The sequence below is a fragment of the Rhinoraja longicauda genome, chromosome 8 (assembly GCF_053455715.1).
Source record: "Rhinoraja longicauda isolate Sanriku21f chromosome 8, sRhiLon1.1, whole genome shotgun sequence".
Classification (NCBI taxonomy): Eukaryota; Metazoa; Chordata; class Chondrichthyes; order Rajiformes; family Arhynchobatidae; genus Rhinoraja; species Rhinoraja longicauda.
In genome coordinates, this window is record NC_135960.1 from 44,172,490 (window position 1) to 44,200,294 (window position 27,805).

A 27,805-nucleotide genomic window follows, 5' to 3' on the forward strand; every position below is an offset into this window, starting at 1 on the left:
CGGATTCACGTAGGCTGGGTGATATTTGATGATCCTTTAAAAACATGCTTTGATGAGCTGTCTCTGAGCGATGACAAACTATTTTGTGTTCTGTGCCTTGCAAGCGATTGTGTTCAGAGTGTTCACTACCCGTGCTACGGGTGGGTGTTTTGTGATTGCTTAATGGCTGTGCGTTCTACGGAACAGAGATGAACTTGTTTGTAAGAAGAGTGACCTTACCTGCAATCACTCCACTTGTGCTGCACAAAAGGGTAAGCATTTTTGGGTGTCAGAAATCAAGTTATTTTCTCTAAACTATTTCCAAGCCCCAGTGTTTAATTCAGCTACAACTTCTTAGACTAACTCCTTAACTGTTTGAACACTGGAGAACTTTATAATTTGTGTTCACATTGAGGTATTTTATTCAGCAGTGAATATTTATAATATTTTAAGGTGAGAGGGGCAGGATTTAATAGGAATCAGAGGGGAAATGTCTTCACACAGAGGGTGGTGGGTACATGGAACGAGCTGCCAGAGGAGGTGGTTGAGGCAGGTACTATGACAGCATTTAAAAGCTATTTAGACAGGGACATGGATGGTTAAGGTTTAGAGGGATATGGGTCAAATGCAGGCAGGTGGGACCATTGTAGATGGGGCATCTTGGGCAAGCTGGGCAGAAGAACATGCTTCAATGCTGTATGACTCTATGACTATAACTCTATGAGTTGAAAATATTTTTTAGATTAGTTTAGAATTACTGCATGGAAACAGGCTGTTCAGCCCATCAAGTTCACACCAGCCATTGATCACCCATTCATACTAGGATGTAGAAACAAGAAACCACAGATGCTGGTTTAGCAAAAAGGACACAGTGCTGGAGTAACTCAGCAGGTCAGGCAGTATCCCTGGGGGACATGGATAGGTGATGTTTCAGGTCGGGACCCTTCGGGTGTGAACCTGTTCACACTAGCTTTATGTTATCCCACTTTCTCATCCACTCCCAACATACCAGGGGCAATTTACAGAGGGCAATTAGTCAAGTGTCAAGAGTGTTTTATTGCCATATGTCGCAGACAGAACAGTAGAATTCTTACCTGCAGCAGCACAGTAGAATATTTCAGCATAGTACTCTGTAAATAATGTAATGAATGAGAAAAACAAGTTCAATGTATCATGTCTTTGGGATGTGGGAGGAAACCGGAGCACCCGGAGGAAATCCACATGGTTTCAGGGAGAACGTGCAAACTCCACACACAGACAGCACCTGAAGTCAGGATTCAACCCGGGTCTCTGGCGCTGTGAGGCAGCAGCTCTACCACAGAGACTTTGACTGAGAACACCATATTAATAAACGTGTGTATTTTATGACATGCCAATTAATCTTATTATTTTCGGTGTTGAATCAGAACAAATCATGGGAGAAATGGAGCACTGAAGTATGACTGTTAATTGCAAAGACAATGGCTGTGTTTTCTGACCTGCCTGAAGTTTGTTGAACCCGTAGTCAGAAGGACTTTGTGCTTGGCTCTCCCAAGAGATCATTTGAAGTTGGTGGTTTATGTATTAATGAGGTCCCAGCATCTGCACTGCTGCTGAATTGCCAACGCTGGCTTTTTATGGATTAACACACTCGGAGCATATGTATAGTGACTCTTGCAGCTCCCATGCATGCCGGCACAAGACTTTGGGTAAAGAAATATATTTGATATGCTAAGATTTGTAATAACAGGCACTTGGCAAATACTGAACGTGGTGGTCACAGTTTGCCGGCTCCTGTACCTTCTTCTCAGTGGTAGCAGCAAGATGAGAGCATGGTCAGAGTGATGCTGATGGTCTCTGATGATGCTAGTGCCTCTTGTAGATCCCTTAGATGGTGGGGATTTGTACCTGTGATGGACCGAGCAGTAATGACCACTCTCTGCAGTCTCCTTTGTTCCTGGGTGTTCGAGTTATCGAACCAGGCCGTGATGCAACCAATCAGTTTACTCTCTACTGTAAACCTGTAAAAGTTTGATAAGCAAATTTGGCAGCATGCAAAATCCCCTCAGACTAATGCAGATAGAAAGAGTGAGTTACCTAAAGTTATCTCAAATTCTTTCACATTTCCAGTATCTTGGTGCTATCACAACATTTCACAAAATACAGGTACACGGATAGGTTAGGTTTAGAGGGAAATGGACCAAACACAAGCAGGTTGGACTGGTGTAGATGGGGCACGTTGGTCAGCATGGGCAAGTTGGGCCAAAGGGCCTGTTTCCGTGCTGTATGACTATGAATCCATGACTATCAAGAGTTTTTATCTGCATACCTACTTTGTATGCACTTGATTCCCAAGACTCTGAGAAAATTGGTCTTAAATTATGGAAAAAATTATTCTAAATATTTCGTAGGTTGAAAACTGTTGCTTCACTTCGCTCATCTGCAATGCATTGGCTGGCTGTGCAAACAGTGCCATGAGGAGCCGTCTACTATTTTCCTGCACTTCCACGATCTCCTTCACTTGGTGGTATCACAACGTTTAACACCACCTATTGGACAGTGATAGCAACACCATGTTCTGAGACATGTTATCAGGCAACTGAACCATCTTATGTGTGGAGAGGAACTGCAGATACTGGTTTATACTGAAGATAGTCATAAAGTGCTGGAGTAACTCAATGGGTCAGGCAGCATCTCTGGAGAAAAGGGATGGGTGATGTTTTGGGTCAAGACCCTTCTTCAGACTGGGAACGGGAGGTAGGAAACGGCCAGAACAAAGCAGGGCTGGCAACAGATGACCAAGGAAGGGTGGAGCCCACAATGGCCCATTGTTGGCTGGGGAAAAGATAATAATGAAGGGATACATGAACAATAGAACTTGTAGGACATCTAGGGTGAGGGAAACGGGGACAGAGGTTATGCAGGAGTTAGTTGAAATGAGAGAAATCAATGTTCATACATTGTAAGCTGCCCAATGGAGTTATGAGCGAACCATCCTATCCCTAACCATAGAGTGGTCCTGACCTCCCATCTACCTTACTGAAATCCCCTGGTATATCTTTAAATGGACTTTACTGGACTTTATCTTGCACTAAATGTTATTCCCTTTATCCTGTATCTGTACACTGTGGACGGCTTGTTTGTAATCTTGTATAGTCTTTCCACCGACTGGATAGTCTGCAACAAAAAAGCTTTTCAACATATCTCGTTACATGTGACAATAATAAACTAAACTCTCAACTATAACGTTTCCCCACCATTATCAACTTTCATGAAAGGAAAATCCATCTGCACTTTCAATCAAAAACTTTTTAAACCTGGTATAGTCCATTGTATGGGGAATATCCAGCAAAAACATTCTGAAGGAGGGGGATGATGGGGATCCACAAACCTGTCTACCACCAGATTCAGCGACAGTTTCTTCCCAGCCGTTATCAGACAACTGAAGGGTTTACCAGCCAGAGTGTGATTAGTGATTAGTGACCTTTGAACTATCTTTAACCGAACATTATCAGACTTCATCTTTCTCAAATGTTGTACCCTTTATCCTTTATCTGTACACTGTGGACGGCTTGATTGTATTCATATATAGTCTTTTCTTTGACTGGATAGCACGCAAACAAAAGCTCTTCACTGTACGTTGGTACACATGACAATAACAAACTAAAGTGAACAATTATACATGAGTTTGACTTGATTATATTCATGTATAGTTTTTCCTTTGACTAGATTGCATGCAAACAAAAGCTTTTCACTGTACCTCGGTACACGTGACAACAATATACTAAACTAACCATCTATGGGATGTTGATGGAGAGAGTCTACAACTTTAATTTCCAGGGTGTACACGTTTCTGAAGTTCTGTCCTGGGCCCAGCACATTGATGCAATCACAAAGAAAGCCCATCATCGCTTCTACTTCCTTAGAAGATTGAGTGGATTTAATATGTTGAAGAATACTCTATTGAACTTCTACAGGCATACAGTAGAGAGCAGACTGACTGGCTGCATCGTGACCTGGTTCACCAACTCAAACACCCAGGCCCATTAGCACAATACCACACAAATAAATATAATAATCAATAATACAATAAATTAATAACAGTAATATTAGGTAATCGCAATAATGCAAAGTCACATTCCAAATTCACTGTCCATAGAAGATCACAGTTGCTGAGGTTAGTGTTGTGCGGTGTTCAAGAGCCTGATGGTTGCTGGGAAGAAGCTGTTCTTGAACCTGGAGGTCAGGGTTCTCAGGCTCCTGGACCTTCTCCACAATGGAAGCTGCGAGATGAGAGTGTGGCCAGGTGGTGTGGGTCCTTTTTGAGGCAGCTCCTCCTGTAGATCCCTTTGATGGTGGGCAAGTCAGTACCCTTGATGTACTGGGCAGTGCCCACCACTCTCTGCAGTCTTCATCATTTCTGGCCATTCGAGACTTTGATTTTGTGATTCGGGCAGTACCCTAGCTTATGGAAGAACCATTTAGAAGTGTGACAATAGAGGGGAAGAAGCTGTTCCTGAGTCTGATGGTGGGTGCTTTCAAACCCCCTGCCTCCATGACTGAGGTACAATGAACAGCTTTGCTTTTCATGTTATCCCGTACAGTGCACAGCAGTGAACCGTCCCTTCAGCCCAACTCCTCCATGCCGACCAAGATGCCCCATCTAAGCTAGTCTCCTTTGCCCGCACTTGGTCCATATCGCTCTAAACCGTTGTTATTCATGTACCTGTCCAAGTGTCTTTTAAATGGGCGGTACAATAATGCAGCGGTGGAGTTGCTGCCTCACAGAGCCAGAGACCTGGGTTCCATCCTGACTACAGGCGCTCTGTATCGAGTTTGAACGTTCTCCCTGTGACTTCATGGGTTTTCTCTGGGTGTTCCGGTTTCCTCCCACATTCCAAATACATGCGGGTTTGTAGGTTATTTCACTTCTGCTAATTGTCCCTAGTGTGTAGGATAGAATTAGTGATCGATGGTCAGCGTAGGCTCAGTGGGACAAAGGGTCTATTTCCATGCTGTATCTTTAAACAAAACTAAAAGCTGTTATTCTCTCTCTCTCTCTCTCTCTCTCTCTCTCTCTCTCTCTCTCTCTCTCTCTCTCTCTCTCTCTCTCTCTCTCTCTCTCTCTCTCTCTCTCTCTCTCTCTCTCTCTCTCTCTCTCTCTCTCTCTCTCTCTCTCTCTCTCTCTCTCTCTCTCTCTCTCTCTCTCTCTCTCTCTCTCTCTCTCTCTCTCTCCCTCTCTCCCTCTTTCCCTCTCTCCCTCTCTCCCTCTCTGCCTCTCTGCCTCTCTGTCTCTGTGTCCCTTCCTCTCCGACTCTGAGCCCGGTTACCTTTGCTCCTCTAGGGATGTACAGTTGTGCCTTGGTCTTATCATTTAGACATAATAAATGAGAATGTAAGTGTACTAATAGTACAATGCAAGGTTTGTGGTCTGAAGGTTTGCAAAAGATAAATTGAAGTTGAAAACTGTGGATGTGAATTATTTATTGATTTATTTATTATATATATATAATTCCCAATCTCGTTGTACCCCTGGGTACAATGACAATAAAGATATATTGTATTGTATTGTATTGTATTGTGTGTTATTATGTTTACAGGCCTGTTGCTGCAAGTAAGAATTTAATTGTTCCGTTGTCAGTATATATGACAATTAAACTCTCTTAACTCTCTTAACTCTCTTTTTAAAATAATCTCATGCCAACTCAGATGTTGTCCAAAATTTGCTACAAAATAAATACATTTATTAAATTTGAAATTTATTGATCACAAAATTATAATTGAAAAGTGGGATATATTGATGGAATTTAAAAAAAAATTCTAGTTGATTTGTATATCAGCACCCTTTTGTCTACAGAAATAATCAGTGGAGTAAAGTGGATTATTGAAGCACAGATTAAGTACATAGGATAGGATAAGGTCGACAGCCAGTACCTTTCTCCCAGGGCCGAAATGGCGAGGAATAGAGGACAGAGCTTTAAGATGAGATGGGCAAACTTTAAAAGAGATGTGCGCAGAAAGATTTTTTTAAACAAATACGAAGTTGTTCAAATACCATTAATCTTATTTTTACTGCAAGATGGACACAATGTATAAATAATAAAACAGCCTTAAAACAGATATGTTTGTAGTCTACTGGTTTTGCATATTGCATTGCCTGTCAAAAACAAATGTGATAGATATCTGGATAATTAAATGAGTGTTTGCAAAACATAGTGAATACATTTACAGGACTATTTGCATCAATCTTTAATGATTTCCTTTCAGTAAGTCTGTTTATTAAATTGATGATTTTGAAAAGTGATTTCCTCTGAGCCATGTTAACAGGTGATGGATTGTTAACTTCTATGCTGTGTCCTGGAAAAGGCCAATTATATCATAAGCGGTCAAAATTATTTTTGAGGATGCCTACATAGGTTAATAGAGTCATATCGCACAAGAACAGGCCCTTTGGCCCAACTTGCCCATGCTGACCACAATGCCCCATCCATGCAAGTCCCACCTGCCTGAATTTGGCCCATATCCCTCTAAACTTTTCCTATCCATGTACCTGTCCAAATGTCTTTTAAATGTTGTTATAGTACCTGCCCCAACCGCCCACTCTGGCAGCTACTTCAAAAGCCAAGTTTTACTCTGACTATCTGTTGTGTTTAGATATCTTATTTTCTGTTAAAACTTGTGTTAAGATCTATTATTGATCATTTATCTTGGGTAGAATGCTGCAGGATTTGTCCATGGGGATTATCAGTACGATTGATATAGGTAAATAGCATAATAATGGCCAACAATTAAACTTGAGCTGGTGACCTGATCTTTCTATCTGCAGGTTATTAAGGTATTTAATGAAGATGGCAGTAGCCGTGCATTGGAGGTACCAAGTGACATTGTGGCCCGTGATGTGTGTCAGCTCTTCATAATGAGAAACCATTGTGTTAATGAAGGCGGCTGGACTATTGCTGAGCACTTGTCTAATATTGGTATAGGTAAGCCAGCATCGGCCGCTGAATATTTCTTTAATTAAAGTAAAATGGGTTTTAAATGGGTCAGGGTGGCACTGTGGTGCAGTGGTAGAGTTGCAGCCTCACAGTGCCAGAGACCCTGGTTCGATCCTGACTACGGTTGCTGTCTGTACAGAGTTTGTACATTCTCCCCGTGACCTGCGCGGGTTTTCTCCTGGTGCTCCAGTGTCCTGCAACGCTCCAAAGATGTACAGATTTGTAGGTTAATTGGCTTCGGTAAAATTGTAAATTGTCCCTAGTGTGTGTAGGATAGTGTTAGTGTATGGGGATTGTTGGTCGGCGCGGATTCGGTGGGCCGAAGGGCCTGTTTCCCTGCTGTATCTCTACAACTAAACCAAAGTAATATTTTAGAGGTTCATCATCTCTACAGATGCTGCCTGACCCACTGAGTTCCTCCAGCACTTTGTATTTGGCTCAAGATTCCAGCATCTGCAGTTCCTTGTGTCGACAGTATGTTTGGAACTGCTGTACTAGAAAACAATGCATTACAAAAGGCACAAAAGCTTATTTGTGTGCAGGGACTTATTTATCACATTATGCCAAAAATAATTGTTTTAAATGCAAAGACACATAAAAGGTGACTTGTTTTTATCCTTTGTACAGAAAGAATTGTAGAAGATCATGAATCAGTGATTCAGGTACAATCAAGCTGGCCAATGGATGAAGACTGTAAATTATACTTCAGAAAAAATTATACTAAATATGAATTCTTTAAAAATCCATCGGTGAGTGAAATCAGCTGTTTGGGGAACTGAACCCATATCTCAGTTGCTGTTTTAGTCATAGGGTCACACTGCAAGGAAACAGGCCCTTCAGTCCAATTCGTCCATGCTGGCCAACATACCCCATCTAAGGCTAAACCTTTCCTATCCATATACCTGTCCAAAAGTCTTCTAAATGTTGTTATAGTACCTGCTTCAACTACCTCCTCTGGCAGCTCTGATGAAGACCTGACCCAAAACATCACCTATCCATGTCTTCCAGAGATGCTGCCTGACCTGCTGAGTTACTCCAGCATTTAGTGTCCTCTGGCAGCTTGTTCCATATACCCACTGTCCTGTGTTCCATATATGCACTGTCCTGTGTTCCATATACCCACTGTCCTGTGTTCCATATACCCACTGTCCTGTGTTCCATATACTCACCACCTCTCTGTGTGAAGACATTGTCCTTCAGGTTCCTATTAAATCTTTCTCCTCTCACCTTGAACCTACGTCCTCTGCTCTTGATTCCACCAATTTGGATAAAAGCTAGTGCATTCACCCTATCTATTCCCTTCATGATCTTATACACCACTATAAGATCACCCCTCATCCTCCTGTGCTCCACGGATAAAGTCCTTGCCTGCCCATTCTTTCCCTGTAGCTCAGGCCCTTGAGTCCTGGCACCATTTTCGTAAATCTGCTCTGCACTCTTTCCAGCTTAATGGCATTTTCCTATAGCAAATACTTTTGGAGTATTATCAACAGTGATATGAGGAGTTACCATAAATAGAAAATGAATTACATTGTTTTGAAGTAGCTGATATGTCTTATGTGATAATAATGAGTGTTCTATTTTTACAAATGTCCTCTGTTATCTTCTGCAAAACAAAGTTTTAAAATATATTTAAAGAATTATTTATTCGAAATGGAATAACGCAAAATGATCAAGATTTCCTTGATGGTTTAGTTTAGTTTAGTTTAGCACTGTGTCATCGCCAACCACTAGTTCTATGTTGTCCCAATTTCACATTCTATACCATAGGGGCAAGTTACAGAAGCCACACCTGCTTGTCTTTGGAGTGTGGGAGGAAACCGGAGCTCCCGGAGAAAACCCACGCAGTCACAGAGAGAACGTACAAACTCCATACAGACATCCCCCCCCCTTAGTCAGGATTGAACACGGGTCACTGATGCTGTAAGGCAGCAACTCTGCTGCTGTGCCACTGTTTCACCAACTACCAGTGCCGTCTACAACTCAAGACATTAAAGCAGATGGCCAGAGCGATGGTCAATAGATTACGATCTTGTAGTCTTGTTTAGATTTGGAGGGTAGTTGATCGATTGTCGGATTGTGGTTAAAAAAGCCACTTGACAAGAGAGAGGATCCAAATTCAAGAGGAATACCAGCACCTTGCTGCCTACAAATAAAGGCACAGGGTAAAAAAGATTGCCTGAAATTGTAGTAAGAATTTTTGTGTTTTTTTCTTCTCTTAGTTTTTCCCAGAAAACATGGTGTCTAGCAGCAATGAAACAAATGGGTGTTTAAGTCATCAACAGTTAATACAGGTGAGCCATTATATTGTATAATGTTCAAGTAATATCTTTATAATCTGTTTGTTCTATAATTAGTTAAGGGGATGATTTCTAAATGGCTTCAACATTTAAAAGATACATAGACGGGTACATGGAGAGGAAAGGTTTAAAGGGATGTGGGCCAAATTGTGGGCAGGTGGGACTTGTGTAGATGGAGCAGCTTAATGATCCGAAGGGCCTGTTTCCATGCTGTATGACTCTCTGACTCTGTGAGCTTGTTTGAATATAAACAGCACTTTTTTTTGTCCACAGGAAAAAAAACTGCAGGTTAAAAGAAGACGATTGCCTGAAATTGTAGTCAAAATGTTTGTGTCAAAAGATTAAAAAGAAACAGGTGGTTTGAAAATGTAATTTTGAAATTACTGGGGCAAGTGCAGAGGAATGTAAATTTTAAGGACATATGGAGCTGGTGATGAGAAAATAGGAGAGTGTTTGGTGATGATTTAACATGGAGATTGAGATCAAGGAGTGTATGAGGAGTGGTGCAGAAACATTGAGATGTCTGTGGATATATATATAAGAAAATAACTGCAGATGCTGGTACAAATCGAAGATATTTATTCACAAAATGCTGGAGTAACTCAGCAGATCAGGCAGCATCAGTCACTCCAGTTACTCCAGCATTTTGTGGATATATATATTATATTATATTATATCCGCCTCAAAAGATATATATATCTATCTTTCGATGTGGTATATATATATAATCTTTAGACTTGTACTTACATTTGGAAATTTGCTTGTTTAGGATTTCCTGAGTTCAAGAACATGTCCTGAAATTCATGGGTATCTCCACATTAGAGAACAGGGGAAGAAGTCTTGGAAGAAATGTTACTTCATCTTGCGAAGGTCAGGACTATACTTTTCCACCAAAGGAACGTCAAAGGTAAGAGATTAGCATCAATTGAATTATTTTCTGAACTAGTTTTCGCCCAAAATTCCTTTCAAGCTTTTAATTATTTTTTCTTGGATATTGATCGCAATAACACGATGTTGTTTTGAACTATTTGGAATAGCAGCATGGAATTCGCTGGCCGTTATATTGATCTTTTAAGCTCCAATGTTGTGATGGTGAAACAAATGTTATGACAAAAATAAATCAATGATGTCTCTTCGACAATGGTGGGAATATTTGAAAAGAGTAGAGATGCAAGTTCTGATGATGCACCAGAGTATACAAAGTTTGCAGTGCAAGTCCTTAGAGGGTTGAACAAGTGGGAATAGGTTTTTTTTCAATGTGGTTGTGAAGGATTTTATCAGCTGTGGCACAGAACACAAGATCAGAACACAGCATGAGAGGCTGTGGGCAAGTATGTGGACATGTGGAGTAAGTATCACCGGCAATTTCGCCTGGACCTGTCACATCGAAGCAAAGGCCAAGTAAGCACACCAACGCCTCTACTTCCTTAGAAGGATAAGGATGTTCGGCATGTCCCCAACAACCCTCACCAACGTCTACAGACGCGCCAGAGGGAACATTTTATTGGGATGCATCACAGTATTGTTTGGGAACAGCTACATCCAAGACCGCAAGATATTGAAGAGAGTTGTGGACGCAGCCCAGACCACCAGGCAAACCAGCCTTCCTTCCATTGACTCCATCTACATTTCACGCTGCCTCGGCCAGGCCACCAGGGTAACCAAGGACCAGTCAAACCCCAGTCACTTCCTCTTTTTCCCTCTCCCACCAGGCAAGGGTACAGAAGTGTGAAAATGCACACCTCCAGATTCAGTGACAGTTTCTTCCCAGCTGTTATCAAGAAACGGAACCATTCTATCATCAGCCAGAGAGTGTTCCGGAGCTACTATCTACCTCGTTGGAGACCTTTGAATTATCCTTAATTGGACTTTACTGGTCTTTATCTTGCACAAAACGTTATTCCCTTTATCCTGTACCTGTACACTGTGGACGGCTTAACTGTAATCATGTACAGTCTAGCACGCAACAAAAATGCTTTTCCCTGTAGCTTGGTACAGGTGACAACAATAAACTAAACTAAACTGAACAAGGAAGTTTTAGAGAGATGTGGGCCAAATGCGAGTGGGGAAATTGGACTAACTCAGGTAGTCAATTTCGTCGACGTGAACTTGTTGGGTCAAAGGCCCCGTTTCCATGCTGCATAAGTCCATAATTCCACTGTTCTGATCCATATACGACAGGAAGGAATTGTTGGCTCTTGAAGGAATATGCTGCCAATTGAGAATTATCAGAGTTAAGGAATGATTTGCTTGGTTGATGTTTCCATTGGAACAAAGGGGACAATAGCAACATTTAAAAGACACTTGGACAGGTATATGGATCGGAAAGGTTTAGAGGGATGTTAGCCAAAGGCAGACAGATGGGACACACATAGATGATTGGCATTGGGCCGAAGGACCAGTTTCTATGCTGTATGACCCTTTGACTCAAGGATGAGAGACACAAGGAACTGCAGATGCTGGAACTTCCAGCATCATCATGAAGGTCAGGCATCATCTTTACTTTAGACTTTAGAGATACAGTGCAGAAACCAGCGATCACCCCGTACACTAACCTACACGCACTAGGGACAATTTTGCAACTTACCGAATTAACCTACAAACCTGTACATGTTTGGAGTGTGGGAGGAAACCGGAGCACCCAGAGAAAACCCACGCAGTTATAAGGAGAACATACAAACTCCATACAGACAGCACCAGTAGTCAGGATTGAACGTGGGTCTCTGGTGCTGTGAGGCAGCAACTCTACCGCTGTGGCACCATGCTGCCCCCATCTGTAGAGGGATGATGTTTTGGATTAGGACCCTTTGACTTCATAGAGAGTAGGAAATGAAGGATGTAGGCAGCATAAATGAGTAGGATCTGTTTCATTCATAGCTGAATAGGACCTATTGATTAGTAGCGTTTGTTTATTAGTCAATGGTTTCAAGGAGAATTGAGGGAAAATCTATTCACCCTGAGGGTACTGAAGGTCTTGTATTTGAAAAATAATGGAAGAAGCAGACATTTTCGGTACATTTAGATACCCAGACGAACACTTGAAAGGAGGTTGAGAGGAGATCTGATAGAAATATATCAAACTATAGATGGGGTAGACAGTCTGAACCTTTATCCAGGGTGAAAATGTCAAAGACTGGAGGGCACAGCTTTAATGTGAGAGGGGCAAAGTTTAAAGGGGATGTGCTGGCAGAAGAGATTAGTTTAACTGGGCATGATGTTCGGCATGGACATCGTGGGTGAAGGGCCTGTTCCTGTGCTGTACTGTTCTATGTTCTAACTGTTTTGATATTGTAATAACAGGAACCAAGACATCTACAGTTTATTGCTGAGTTAAATGAAAGCAACGTTTACATATTATTATCAGGGAGGAAGATGTATGGAGCTCCAACGAACTTTGGATTCTGCATCAAGGTACATCATCTGCTAACTGTATTTCCAAATATGAATAGTTATCCCGTTGATCTGAATGTGCATGTTGTTTTATTATTTTTAAATCTTAGAAACAGGATACTACGCGTGTTGGTTTACAAAAAAAGGACGAACAGTTCTGAAGCAACTCAGCAGGTCAGGCAGCTTCTCTGGAGAACATGGATAGGATACATTTTGGGTCGAGACCTTTCTTCAGTCTGAAGAAAGGTCCCAACCTGAAACGTCACCTGCCCATGTTCTCCAGAGATGCTGCCTGACCCGCTGTGCCTATTAAATATTATTATAGTACTTGCCTCAACTACCTCTTCTGGCAGCTCCTTCCATATACCCACTGTCTTCTGTGTGGAAAAGGTGCCCCTCAGGTTCCCATTACATTTTTCACCCTCTCGCCTTAACCAACATCCTCTAGCTCTTGCTTTAAGGAGATCTAAACAGTTTTAATTTGGGAGGTTTTATCTATTTTTAATTCCTGCAGGGGTTAAGTTGTGTACTAATACTAAACAATGTAACATGACCTTTCAGTGTAACAAATCAGCAGATGCCAGGGACCTGCGGTTATTCTGTGCAGAGGATGAGCAGACCAGGATATGCTGGGTGACCGTGGTACGGCTCTTCAAGGTAATAGCGCGGGTAGAGTTGCTGGAACTAACCTATGTTGTATTCATCACCTTACAATTTAGTCTAGTTTCAGTAAATGACAATTTGATATGCAAATCTGTGGATTACTTTGAAGTCTGTAAAAACTCATTCGTGTTGCCCTAACTTTATCAGTGAAATTGTTACTTGCAATAGCATACCTGCCTCAACTATCTCCTCCGAAAACTCTTTCCATTCACCCTTTGTGTGAAAATGTTGTGTGAAAATGTTGCACATCAGGTTCCTATTAAATTTCCCCTCTCGGGCTTACACCTTCACATTCTAGTTGATGATTCCCTTATCACAGGAAACAGCCTCTGTGCATTCACCCTATCTATTCCCCACAAATTTCTCCCATATCTCCCGTATGTTTAGAATGGTTTTGTTGGTATACACAGCACTACATTGAAGGGCAGCTTTGTCACGTTTAAAGACTTTAAAAGCATTGACATCATTTCATTATCAAATTATTCTGCTTTATGCAATTTTCTCTTTCAAAATCCTTGTTATTTTACAGTATGGATTGCAACTCTATCAAAATTATAAGACTCCACCCCAATGGAATGGCAGCCTTGCATCAGGGAATTCATCGCCAATGGTATGTTGTTCAGTCCATGCAATTACAGAAAATTAGACTCTAGCTTAGTACATAGAACATAGAACAGTACAGCACAGGAACAAGATCATTGACCCATAATGTCCGCGTCGACCATGATTCCAAGTCAAACCAATCTCCTCCGCCTGCACGTATCGCTTCATTCACCTGTGTATCCATCCAAATTGTTCTTAAAACACTTCCACCGTATCTGCCTCCAACACCATTTCTAACATTTAAATATTATATTTTAAGTCAACATTAGATCTGAAATGTGAAAGGCCTGGATAGGGTGGATGTGGAGAGGGTGTTTTCACTAGTGGGAGAGTCTAGGACCAAAGGACAGGATAAAAAGATGCACCTTCAGAAAGGAGATAAGGACGAATTTCTTTAGTCAGTGGGTGGTAAATCTGTGGAATTCATTGCTACAGAAGACAGTGGAGGCCAAATCAATGGATTTTTTTTAATGCAGAGTGGCAGATACTTGATTAGTAAGGGTGTCAAAGGTTATGGGGAGAAGAATGGAAAATGGGGTTGAGAGGGAAAGACCTGCCATGCTTGAATGGCGGGGTAGAATTGATGGGCCAAATGCTCTAATTCTGCTCCTATAACTTATGAACTTATGAATGTCTTGCTTACATTTTAATATTATATTTTCAGTGTGCTTTAGATCTATTTTCTAAGATTGTCTCGCTCACATTTTTGTATTATATTTTAAATCTGCATTAGATCTATTTTCTGAAATACTGTCTTTCTCATTTGCAGCGGAGTATCTCAGAAAACTCGCTGGTAGCAATGGACTTTTCAGGACGCAAAGGGAGAGTGATTGAAAACCCTAGTGAGGCGCTGTCGGTCGCTGCTGAGGAAGGGTTGGCGTGGAGGGTAATGTATGGCTTTGATATGGCCAACAATATCTGCATTCCCTCCCCACTCCATTCCTCTCTCAGAACTTAAGACTCAACGGTGTTTAATTGTTGTAAGATGGAACAATGAAATTTTAACTTGCACCAGCACAACATGTCTATAAACCCAATGGTTCAATGGATATTTATTGTCACATATGCAAATAAACATTACACAGTGAAATTCATTTTGCATATAATGATGCCGTTGCAGCCGTGTGTGGCGCCATTTTATCGAGTTCGAAGTCTGGATTCCAGCGTGTTCATTCCACTGGAGCGGCTCCCGATCTCCCCCCGTCTCCCACGACCATCTGGGCCCATGAAACCGTCGTCTCTCTCTTCTCCTCACACACAGAGCCCAAAGATAACACCATCAACAAATAAAAAATTCACCAAAGAGACCTGCGGGGCTATCTCTAATCGGACTTCAGTGGACTTTATCTTGCACTAAATGTTATTCCCTTTATCATTAATCTCTACACTGTGGGCGGCTTGATCGCAATCATGTATTGTCTATCTCCTGACTGCATAGCATAAAGCAAATAAACGAGACATTAAACTAAACTAAACTTAGCTTAAGTTAACTAAACTAGAGCAAAACAGAAGCCCAAAGTCCCTTGTTCAACAAGGCAGTTTGTTGTTCCCAGTTTAGTTGGTGTTTGCAGTGTTTTTGAGAGCCAGGTGGTTACTGGAAAGAAGCTGTTCCTGAACTTGGAGGTCACAGTTTTCAGCCTCCTGCACCTTTTCCCAATGGTCGCAGTGTGGCCAGGGTGGAATTTGTCCATTCTTCCTGTGACTGCATAGGTTTTCTCCGGGTGCTCCGGTTTCCTCCCACACTCCAAAGATGTGCAGGTTTGTAGGTTAATTGGCTTTTGTAAATTGTAAATTGTCCCCAGAGTGTAGGATAGTGGAAGTGCACGTGGTGATTGCTGGTTGGTGTGGACTATGTGGGGCAAAGTGCATATTTCCACGCTATATCTCTAAAGTCTACACCAGAGCACTTGTAGAAAACCCACGTGTCACAGGGAGAAGACGCAAACTTCGTACAGACAGCACCTGAGGTCAAGATCAAACCTGGGTCACTGGTCCATACCAGGATCAAACCTGGGTCACTGGTCCATACCAGGATCAAACCTGGGTCACTGGTCCATACCAGGATCAAACCTGGGTCACTGGTCCATACCAGGATCAAACCTGGGTCACTGGTCCATACCAGGATCAAACCTGGGTCACTGGTCCATACCAGGATCAAACCTGGGTCTCAGGTTTATATAGATATGACTAAGCCAAACTCAAGTACAATAGGTAGTGCAAAGGGGAAGATACAGAGTGCAGAATATAGTTCTCAGCATTGTAGCGCATAGAGACAAAGTCCAATGTCCGCAATGAGATGGAGGTGAATCGGACAGTATCCTAGCTTATGGATGGGCCGTTCAGAAGCCTGATAACAGAGGGGAAGAAGCTGTTCCTGAGTCTGGTGGTGCGCACTTTCAAGCTTCTGTATCTTCTGCCGGACAGGAGCGAGGGGGAAGAAAGAATGGCCGGGGTGGGACAAGTCTTTGATTTTGTTGGCTGCTTTCCCGAGACAGCGTGTAGTTTAGATGGAGTCAGTGGTGGGGAGTCTGGCCTGTGTGATGGACTGGGCTACATCCACAACTCTCTGTAATCCCATGCAAGTTCTACGCAGCTGTTTATGCTAAATGTAAAGGAATAACATCTGACAATAGACAATAGACAATAGGTGCAGGAATAGGCCATTCGGCCCTTCGAGCCAGCACCGCCATTCAATGTGATCATGGCTGATCATTCTCAATCAGTACCCCGTTCCTGCCATCTCCCCATACCCCCTGACTCTGCTACTCTTAAGAGCTCTATCTAGCTCTCTCTTGAATGCATTCACAACTCTCTGACTGAAAAAGTTTTTCCTCATCTCCATTCTAAATGGCCTACCCCTTATTCTTAAACTGTGGCCCCTTGTTCTGGACGCCCCCAACATTGGGAACATGTTTCCTGCCTCTAACGTGCCCAACCCCTTAATAATCTTATACGTTTCGATAAGATCCCTTCTCATCCTTCTAAATTCCAGCCTAGTCGCTCCAGTCTTTCAACATATGACAGTCACGCCATTCCGGGAATTAACCTAGTAAACCTACGCTGCACGTCCTCAATAGCAAGAATATCCTTCCTCAAATTTGGAGACCAAAACTGCACACAGTACTCCAGGTGCGGTCTCACCAGGGCCCTGTACAACTGCAGAAGGACCTCTTTGCTCCTATACTCAACTCCTCTTGTTATGAAGGTTAACATTCCATTGGCTTTCTTCACTGCCTGGTGTACCTGCATGCTTCCTTTCAGTGACTGATTTATACTTCTCAAGAAATGTACTTCATGAAGAGTAAGAATGAAATTCATGCTGTTTAAATTTATTTTGCATCAAAACAGAGAAGAAGTTGCCATCGTATGAACACGCATGGAAGTCCAACTGCATCACAGACTTCTACACCGTGTCAAGGTGGTTTTAATGTGTACTATGCTGATAAATCAGAATGTAAACCATGGAAATTATTTATTAGCCAATCCATTTCAAACTACTATTTGCTGCTGATTATAAAACAGTGAAAGCAATAATTAACAATATCTAAAAGAACAGAAAGTGTTGGAGTGACTCAGCAGGTCAGGCAGCATCTCTGGAGAACATGCGTTTGTCACGTTTCATGTTGGGACACTTCTTCAGACTGATTGTAGGGCGGGGTTGGGGGGGAGGAAATAAAAGCTGGGAGACACAGATTGGGGGGGGGGGGAAATAAAAGCTGGGAGACACAGATTGGGGGGGGTGAGGAAATAAAAGCTGGGAGACACAGGACAAAACCTGGCAGCTAATAGGCGGAGGCCGGCGAGGTGTTGGCACGTAGATGGTTGGAGCAAAGGCCAGGGATTAAAGGCTTTGAGACAGTTGGATTGAAGAGTTGCAAATTGTGAAGCCAGAGGAAGGAATGTAGGAGAAGGGGCAGGAGGAGAGAAATATAATTATAAATATCTTAATCTAAAATTTTGCTGTGTTTTGAAATTTTGCCAATCTTCCGACTTACTGCACTTTGGAAACATTATTTTGCATTGATTGGACCACTTTTTTGCATTGCTTTAAAGGGATTCTTGGTCGTTGCAATTTTACTGTGTTTTCCGTGCATACACGGTACATACATTAATGTATAGAGTCTTCAATTCTCTTCTTGCCCCATTTTCTCCTGTGCTAACTCTCAGTATCTGTGTATTACCAGTTTGTACTGTATGTTCAAGCTCTCTCTGGTTATCGCTAATCACTTTTCTTCCCATCTTCTTGGAACTTAGAACATAGTACATAGAACAGTACAGCACAAGAACAGGCCCTTCGGCCCACAATGTCTGTGCTGAACATGATGCCTAGACCATCACTTATCTTCCTGCACATAATCCATATCCTTCCATTCCCTGTATCCATGTACCTATCCAAACATCTTTCACTGTATCTGCATTTAAGGTATTCTCCTGGCAATGTGTTCTCGGCACACTGTGTTCTGATCACCTGATGCATACAAAAACCAACCACGCACATCTCCTTTAAACTTTGCCCCTCTCTACTCAAAACTATGCCCTCTAGTATTTGATTTTTCCATCTTGGGAAAAAGATTCTGTCTATCCCATCTATGCCTCTTCTTTTTATCTTTCTATATTTCCTCTGGCCAGGATTTCCTGTTCTGTTGTACTGTTAAGTTTTACACTTCTGATGGGACAAATTACGTTTGAGGTGAGAATGACTGATTGACTGAAAGACAGAGCACGGAAACAGGCCCTTCTGCCCACCAGGTTCACGCCAACCATCAATCAACAATTCACACTAGTTCTATGTTATCCCACTTTTTCATCCACCCTGCACACCTGGGGCAATATACAGAGGGCCAATTTACCTATGAAACCCGCACGTCTTTGGGATGTGGGAGGAAACCAGAGCACCCGGAGGAAACCCACGTGGTCACAGGAAGAACATCCAAACTCCACACAAACAGCACCCGAGGTCAGGATTGAACCTGGGTCTCTGGCGTGTGAGGCAGCAGCTCTACCCGCTGCACCACTGTGCCGCCAATTGCTGCAACCTTCCCAGGAAATGCAGTCAAATTGTTCTTATCAGGAGTTACTGCAGCCATCGGGCTATTAAACACTAAACCCTCCAAATAAGCTCTGAACTACATAGACTTGGGGGCATTGGTTTTGTCTTTTTGCACTATTATTGTTTGTTTGTTTTATGTGTGTGCATACAGTATACAGTACGTATAAATGCATGCATAAGTGTATGTATGTATGTGCATATATATATCTATATATATCTATAAGTGTATGTGTGTGTGTCTGTGTGTGTGTATATATATGTGGGTGTATATATGTGTGTGTTTATATATGTGTGTGTGTTTATATATGTGTGTGTATATATGTGTGTGTGCATATATATATGTGTGTATGTGTGTGTGTCTACTGTATATGTGTGTATATTTGTGTGCTCTACCATCTGTGCCGTCCAGGTAATATGCGTGGTTTTCGTGTAACTTTAAAATGATGAAAATGACAGTTTGAGTTTGCCACTGTTTTACAATTCTACCTTGCTTTGATCCAGCCATTCACAGGATGCAGATGTGGTTTCATCACCGAATCTCCAGAGATGAAGCTCAAAAGGCGATAGAACAACAAGGCCTTGTGGACGGGTAAGCCACTATGTTAAAGTAATTATTTGTTCAGCTATGTAATTTCCACAATTTTAATGGCAAGTGTCCACCACTGATTTTCCGGCAACTGTTGGTCCGGCACATCCTTTAATCTGGACAAAGTTACGAGAGCGCACTTGAAATCTCTCCCAGAAACATGGCGCCTAGGCCAGATGAGGCGGCCGATCTCGACCTCATCGGGACCTCCAAGGCCGATCGGCGGGTCGAATTTACCCCCTGCGACCGGGGCTCTGGAACTCCATCCAGCCAGAGGCGGCAGATCCGTTCCTATAGCTGACTTCCGCGGCTGACTTTGAGGGCCGGTATCTCAGCCCTCCCAAGGCCGTGACCTCTGGATAATCTAGAAAGGCGCTGGAATCAGGGGTGCTGGAAAATCTGTGGTGGACCTGTACTTTAAAGTGTGAAATCCCTTCATTTTGAAATCAATTATTTTGTTTTTTCCTTGCTTTTTATTACATTTACACGATCTTGATGTTAAGTCTTTAAACTTTGAATAATTAAGCCAAATGCTAATATTACTGAAATTTCTCTTTCTGTGTCTTCATTCTGATGGGCTTCATGTAATTAGGGCCGTGGGTGGTTTGACCTTTTGCATAATTATCCTCTGTAAAGAAAACACATTTTATAAACATTATCATCTAAGGTGCATTAATCAAAGCTATCACCGGAGAAGTTGTATATTTTGTTGTTGCCACCTTCTAAAATGTGGTTCATAATAGGCTAAAGAAATGTGCATTTAAATATTTCACGGCTCTGTTGAAGCTGCAGAATTAGATGTTATAATAGAATTTTTAATTATGAATTATTAATTTTAATTAATTAAATAAAATTATTTATTGTAAAATTAATTTATTGGAAGTCATAATATTTTTCTTTGATGTTATGCTTCAATAGAATTCTGAATCACCCAGCACAGAAACAGGCCCTTCAGCCCAACTCATCCATGCTGACCAAGTTGCCCCATCTAAGCTAGTCCTATTTGCCTCTATTTGGCCCATATCCCTTTAAACCTTTTCCATCCATGTGCCTGTCCAAATGGCTTTTGAGTGCTGTTATGGTATCTGCCTCAACCACTTCCTCTGGCAGCTTGTTCCATATACCCACCACTCTCTGTGTGGAAAAAGTTGCCCCTTAGGTTCCTATTAGTTCTTTCCCCTCTCAACTTAAACCTATGTCCTTCATTCTATAACACATATAACACATTCTATAAACCTTCATTCCAAACCCAAAACATTCAAAGATACTCACATAACTGTCTTCAAAGTCATACAAATGACACAAAAACAATCCAAAATGTCAACCAATGTACATAAATATACAAAATCTAAACTTGTTTGGAGGAAGGCATGCTTACACTCCATACGGTTTTCTTGATTCCAGTAATGAACTTTACAAAACCTTTTTCAAACTGCTCTCCTTCAAAATTTGAATCATTTCTTCTGTCTTTCCGCTGACTGGATAGCTTGCAACAAAAGCTTTTCTCTCTACCTCGGTAAACATGACAGTGACTAAGCTAAACTAAAAATTTTAAAAAATAAACTATTTTTAAAACGGAGATTGATAATTTCTTGATTATCTAAGGATGTCAAAGGTTACAAGGAGAAGACAGGAGAATTGGATTGAGAGGGAAAATTGTATCAACCACAATTAAATGGCGGAGAAAATTTGATGGGCCGCATTGTCTAATTTTGTTTCTATGTCTTATGGTCGTTTGGTCTAAATGTAATGCCAGAGGGAGGGATGTAGGTAGAAGGGGATGGAGGGAGGGGAAAAGCGGTGCGGGATCAATGGGTGTGCAAAGAATACAATGCAAACAAGTTGGTGTTCATGTACTTCTCCCTGTTTCCCCATCTAGGATGTTCTTGGTACGTGACAGTCAAAGCAACGTGAAGAGTTTTGTTTTGTCGTTATGTCATTACCAGAAGATAAGACATTTTCAAATTGTTCCGGTAAGTGGTTGGAGCTTGAAGATTTGCTGCAACTGTGTTAAAATTTGAAAATTATAATGAATTAATTTTACTTTTAGCTTATTTAAGTGAAGTCTTACGTAAGTGGTGGGTGTATGGAAAGAGCTGCCAGAGGAGGTAGTAGAGACAGGTACCATAACAACATTTAAAAGACACTTGAACAGGTACATGGATAGGAAAGTTTTGGGCATCTTAGTTGGCATAGGACGGTTGGGCTGGTGGGCCAGTTTCTGTGCAGTCCTGTTTTAGACACAAGGAACTGCTGATGCTGGTTTACACAAATAAGTGACTGAGTGCATGAGTAACTCAGCGGGTGAGACAGCATCTTGGAAAACATGGATCGGCAACACTTTGGGTCAGGACCCTTCTTCAAATTGATTATGGTCAGGGGTAAGAAGCTGGAAAAGAGATGGGGGTGGTACAAAGCCTGGAAGTGATAGGTGGATACAGGTGAGGAGGGTGATTGGCAGATGGGTGGTGTAAGTGACAAAAGCTGGAGGTGAGAAGGAGACCAAAGGGTGTCAGATAAGCAGAGAAGGGGAGGAGGGAAATGTTAAGCTGGAGGGAGGGATATGGGTGGAAGGGGATGAGGGGGTTATGCAAAGAGGGTTGGGATAGTGGGAGAAATGTGTGTGCTCTAGGGTGGAGGCACAGGAAAGAGAAAGGGGGAATGGGTGAATGTCATTTAAAATTGGAGAATTCAATGTTCATACTGTGTAAGAAAGAACTGCAGATGCTGGTGTGAAGGGTCGCGACCTGAAACGTCACCCATTCCTTCTCTCCAGAGATGCTGCCTGTCCCTCTGAGTTACTCCAGAATTTGTGTCTACCTTCAATGTTCATACTGTTGGGTTCTAAAATAGAAATCGTTCAATAAGTTCATAAGTCACAGGAGCAGAATTAGGCCATTCAGCCCCTCAAGTCTACTTTGGAGTGTGGGAAGGATCCAGAGCACCCGGTGAAACCCCACGCAGTCCCAGGGAGAATGTACAAACTCCGAACAGACAGCAACCATAGTTAGAATCGAACCCTGGCGCGATAAGGCAGCAACTCTACGACTGCGTTACTGCGGCACCCCATTCATCGGAGCAGAATCAGGCCAATCAGCACATCATGTCTGCTCCGCCATTCAATCATGGCTGATCTATCTATCCATCTCAACCTATTGTCCTGCCTTCTCCCCATAACCCCTGACACCATTGCTAATCAAGAAAGAGATTATCTCCAGTCCTGGCAACATCCTCGTAACGGCTGAGATCTTTCGGGGATATCCAGTATTGTAAAAAGTGAGAGACAAGGATATAAAATAACAATGTTGATGAATTGTAAAGAAAGGTTTTAACATATTGGAAAGGTTTCATAATTTCATGTCATCAATACAGCTGGAAGAAGATGGAGAATTGTATTATTCCCTGGATGAGGGTCACACCAAATTTACCGACCTTATTCAGCTGGTGGAGTTCTACGAACTTAACAAAGGAGCACTGCCCTGTAAGCTGAGGTACCACTGCACACGGAGTGCCCTTTGAAGCCATCAGCTCAGCAGAGTTGCTTCAATAATAAATGGAGTGTGGGCTGAGAACAAACACGCTGGAACTGTGAGAAAGTATTTGTGATGAAGTGCATGGTGCCTCAGACACAGGGGAAGACTGCCTGGGTATTTGGATGGTTAGATTGATGTTCCTTAATACTCAATCTTTGTGGATTTATTTTTCAATCCACTTGTCTATGAGGAATCAGTGTTTCCTTGGTTGCTGCTTGTAATGGGAGGCCCGCACCAAGACAATCTGTGCGGCATTACTAAAATCCACGCTGCTTGTGAGTTGTGTAGAAAGGAACTGCAGATGTGTAGGAAAGAACTGCAGATGCCGGTTTAAATCGAAGGTAGACACAAAATGCTGGAGTAACTCAGCGGGTCAGGTCGCATCTCTGGAGAAAAAGGATGGGTGACTTTTCAGGTCGGGTTCCTTCTTCAGTCAGAACCCTGGCTTTTTCTTACCTCCAGTTCTCTCCCCTCTGCTTTCAGTCTGAAGGGTCTCAATCCGAAACGTCTTCAAATTGATTATAGTCAGGGGTAAGAAGCTGGAAAAGAGATGGGGGTGGTACAAAACTTGGCAAGTGATAGGTGGATACAGGTGAGGGGGGGTGATTGGCAGATGGGTGGAGTAAGTGACAAAAGCTGGAGATGAGAAGGAGACAAAAGGGTTTCAGATAAGGAGAGAAGAGGAGGAGGGAAATGTTAAGCCGGAGGGAGGGATATGGGTGGAAGGGGTTGAGGGGGTTATGCAAAGAGGGTTGGGATAGTGGTAGAAATGTGTGTGCTCTAGGATGGAGGCACAGGAAAGAGAAAGGGGGAACAGGGGAATGTCATTTAAAATTGGAGAATTCAATGTTCACTGTGTCGGAAAGAACTGCAGATGCTGGTGTGAAGGGTCGCGACCCTTTGTCCTCCAGAGATGCTGCCTGAGCCGTTGAGTTACTCCAGCACTTTGTGCCTATCTTCTTGTGAGTTGATGGTCTGTGCGCAACAACTGGTGTGTTTGATTGAGGTAACACTATTCTTATTTCAGAATGTAAGCAGGCCTTTATTATTCGGATCATAATGACTTGCCAACAGAACAATCCTTTCCATTGTTAGAAGGGGCACCAAAACCAGAGGTAAAATACTGTATGGTGTTTTCTTGATATTTGAACCCAAGGCAACAAATGAGCAGAGCTGGATACAAAGTGTTGGGGTGAGCGAGTCCGAGTGAGTTGTTCTCGTTTGAAGATAATCCGATACAGAATTCTCAATTAAAAAAAATTAAAATGTGCTGAGCTCAACTTGCTAATTTGTTAAAGAAACAAGGAACTGCAGATGTAAGTTTATAGCAAAGATAGACACCAAGTGCTAGAGTAACTCATCGGCTGCGGCAGAATGTCTGGAGAAAAAGGATGGGTGACATTTTGGGTCGGGACCCTTCATCAGACTAAAAGTAGGGATTTGTGAGGGAGGTGGGGGGGGGGGGCGGTTGGGGGGGGGGGGTTGGGGGGATGGGGGGGGTTATGATCAGAAGGCCAGGATCATTCAGGGCCAGTCGCAGGTGACCTCTGGCAGGGCAGTGCCTGGTAGGTCCATTGTTGGCTGGGGAAAGAGTGATCTCAAGAGGGAAACAGTGGAGTACTGCGGACTTGGTTAAATGACTAGGGTAGAGGAAGGGGAAGTGGAGGGGGCTGGAAGGGGAGGGTAGTGTAAGTAGACGTTACTGGGTCCTGCTCTTCCCTCGTCTCCTGCTCTTCTCCTCACGCCACACCCCCCTACTTCCAGTCCGAAGAAGGATCCCGACCCGAAACATCACCCATTCTTTTTCCCCAGAGATGCCGCCTGACCTGCTGAGTTACTCCAGCACTTTGTGTCTATCTTTGGTATAAACCAGCATCTGCAGTTCCTTATTTCTTTCAGCAGCTTGGATTCAGCACATTTTAATTTTTAGTTGACAATTCTGCATTGGATTGTCCTTTCTAGATATTGTATGTGAAGACATGAGGACAACTTGCCGCATTGTAGTGCACTGAAATTTAAATTGCAAGCGCTTTCAAAACCTTTCAAATTTTAGTGGATTTAGTGAGAGAGCTAGTTGCACTGGCCTATATTCTGTTAAAGCAACTCGTGTTTAATTGCCATTTTCTACATAAATAAAGCTTCCTCCAATTTTCATTGAATTGGTTTTTATAATGGTTCTGTACAGAGTTGAGAGAATTATATTTTCAATGTAGAATTATTATGCCTGCATGAAGAATTCTTGCGTGTAACTTGTAGAGTGGATAAGGGAGAACCAGTCGATGTGTTATATCTGGACTTTCAGAAGGCCTTCGACAAGGTCCCACATAGGAGATTGGTGTACAAACTTAAAGCACACGGTATTGAGGGTTCAGTGTTGAGGTGGATAGAAAATTGGTTGGCGGACAGGAAGCAAAGAGTAGGAATAAACGGGTCCTTTTCGAAATGGCAGGCAGTGACTAGTGGGGTACCGCAAGGCTCAGTGCTGGGACCCCAGTTATTTACAGTGTATATTAATGATTTGGACGAGGGAATTGAATGCAACATCTCTAAGTTTGCGGATGACACGAAGCTGGGTGGCAGTGTTAGCTGCGAGGAGGATGCTAGGAGGCTGCAGAGTGACTTGGATAGATTAGGCGAGTGGGCAAATGCATGGCAGATGCAATATAATGTGGATAAATGTGAGGTTATCCACTTTGGCGGCAAGAACAGGAAAGCAGAGTATTACCTGAATGGTGACCGATTGGGAGAAGGGGAGATGCAACGTGACCTGGGTGTCATGGTGCACCAGTCATTGAAAGCAAGCATGCAGGTGCAACAGGCAGTGAAGAAAGCGAATGGTATGTTGGCATTCATAGCAAGAGGATTTGAGTTTAGGAGCAGGGAGGTTCTGCTGCAGTTGTACAGGGCCTTGGTGAGACCGCACCTGGAGTATTGTGTGCAGTTTTGGTCTCCTAACCTGAGGAAAGACGTTCTTGCCTTAGAGGGAGTACAGAGAAGGTTCACCAGATTGATCCCTGGGATGGCGGGACTTACATATGAGGAAAGACTAGATAGACTGGGCTTGTACTCGCTGGAATTTAGAAGACTGAGGGGGGATCTTATAGAAACATATAAAATTCTTAAGGGGTTGGAGAGGCTAGATGCGGGAAAATTGTTCCCGATGTTGGGGGAGTCCAGAACCAGGGGTCACAGCTTAAGGATAAGGGGGAAGTCTTTTAGGACCGAGATGAGAAAACATTTGTTCACACAGAGAGTGGTGAGTCTGTGGAATTCTCTGCCACAGAAGGTAGTTGAGGCCAGTTCATTGGCTATATTTAAGAGGGAGTTAGATGTGGCCCTTTTTGCTAAAGGGATCAGGGGGTATGGAGAGAAGGCAGGTACAGGCTACTGAGCTGAATGATCAGCCATGATCATATTGAATGGCGGTGCAGGCTCGAAGGGCTGAATGGCCTACTCCTGCACCTATTTTCTATGTTTCTATGTTTCTAACTTGTAAAAGACACAAAGTGCTGGAATAACTCAGCGGGTCAGGCAGCATCTCTGGAGAAAAAGAATCGGTAACGTTTCGCGTTGGAACCCTTCTTCAGACTGAATCAGTCCCAACCTCAAACACTGTCTGTCCATTTCCTCCACAGATGCTGCCTGACTTGCTGAGTTCCTCCAGCACTTTGTGTTTTGTTCAAGATTCCAGCATCTGCAGTTCCTTGTGTCTCCGTCAAATAATTTGTACCTGGAAACTGCAATTGTGATCTAATTTATTGAAATTTAGAATACTGAAGACAAGCAGTGTGCTTGTTCACCTTCAAGCTCTACAATCAATAGCTTTTCAATGCCATCTTTCTGTTGAGGTATCTGTCACCTGCCCTCTGGCACCATCTAGTGGTTTAGGAGCTGTTTATCAGTGTTTAATGGATTTTAGTTGACCTCCCTGTGGTGAGCCCTGTCAACTGACCTCAGTCAGGCGAACGACAACAAACAGAGACAGCAGAAGCAGAAGCAGCTTCATAACTTCTGCTGCCTCAAATGCAAGAAGAAGAATGGATTTTATATCCAGTGACAAACATTTTAATTGTTCTCAATGTTTATATCTCAATTTACTACTTTTTATTCCAACATTACAAATTATTTGGGGTACATAAATTACGAGACTGTATATGGCACGCTGGCCTTCATTGGTCAGGGAATTAAGTAATGAAGATAGAATATCTTCTTTTAAATGCTGTTATAGTACCTGCCTCAACTACCTCCTCTGGCAGCTTGTTCCATATAACCACTACTCTCTGTATAAAAAAAGTTGATCCTCAGGTTCCTATTAAATATTTCCCCTCTCACTTTAAACCTACGCCGACTGCTTTTTGATTCCCTTACACTGGGTAAAAGACTCTGCATACACCCTATCTATTTTTCTCATGATATTATACACGTCTATAAGATCACCCCTCGGCTCCCTGCACTCCAGGGAATAAAGTTCTAGCCTGCCCAAGCTTTAGTCTTTAGAGATACAGCATGAAAAAAGGCCCTTCATCCTATCAGGTTTGCGCCGACTAGTTCTTTCCTACATACTCGGAATAATTTACAGAAGCCAATTAACCCACAAACCTGGTAGATACGAAATGATGGAGTAACTCAGTGGGTCAGGCAGCATCTTGGAGAAAAGGAATAGGTGACGTTTTGGGTCGAGATCCTTCATCAGACCAACCCGAAACCTTACCCTATTCCTTTTCTCC

The 27,805-nt window shown here is 42.6% G+C and overlaps 1 protein-coding gene across 2 annotated transcripts; it reads left to right on the forward strand.

Moving 5' to 3' along the window:
- On the forward strand, positions 1 to 27,688 carry grb14 (growth factor receptor-bound protein 14). 2 transcript variants are annotated; one of them, XM_078404497.1, is made up of 13 exons: positions 1 to 251; positions 6,785 to 6,941; positions 7,581 to 7,702; positions 9,176 to 9,247; positions 10,023 to 10,160; positions 12,554 to 12,664; positions 13,205 to 13,300; positions 13,836 to 13,916; positions 14,679 to 14,795; positions 17,258 to 17,327; positions 19,461 to 19,548; positions 21,425 to 21,518; positions 26,714 to 27,688. In XM_078404497.1, exons 1-13 carry the CDS (start codon positions 189 to 191, stop codon positions 26,825 to 26,827), a joined length of 1,323 nt encoding a protein of 440 aa, XP_078260623.1. In that variant the 5' UTR covers positions 1 to 188; the 3' UTR covers positions 26,828 to 27,688. The 2 variants fall into 2 exon arrangements, with proteins under 2 accessions (XP_078260623.1, XP_078260622.1); XM_078404496.1 differs by lacking the exon at positions 26,714 to 27,688 and adding an exon at positions 22,918 to 23,710.
- The last annotated feature ends 117 nt before the right edge of the window (positions 27,689 to 27,805 follow it).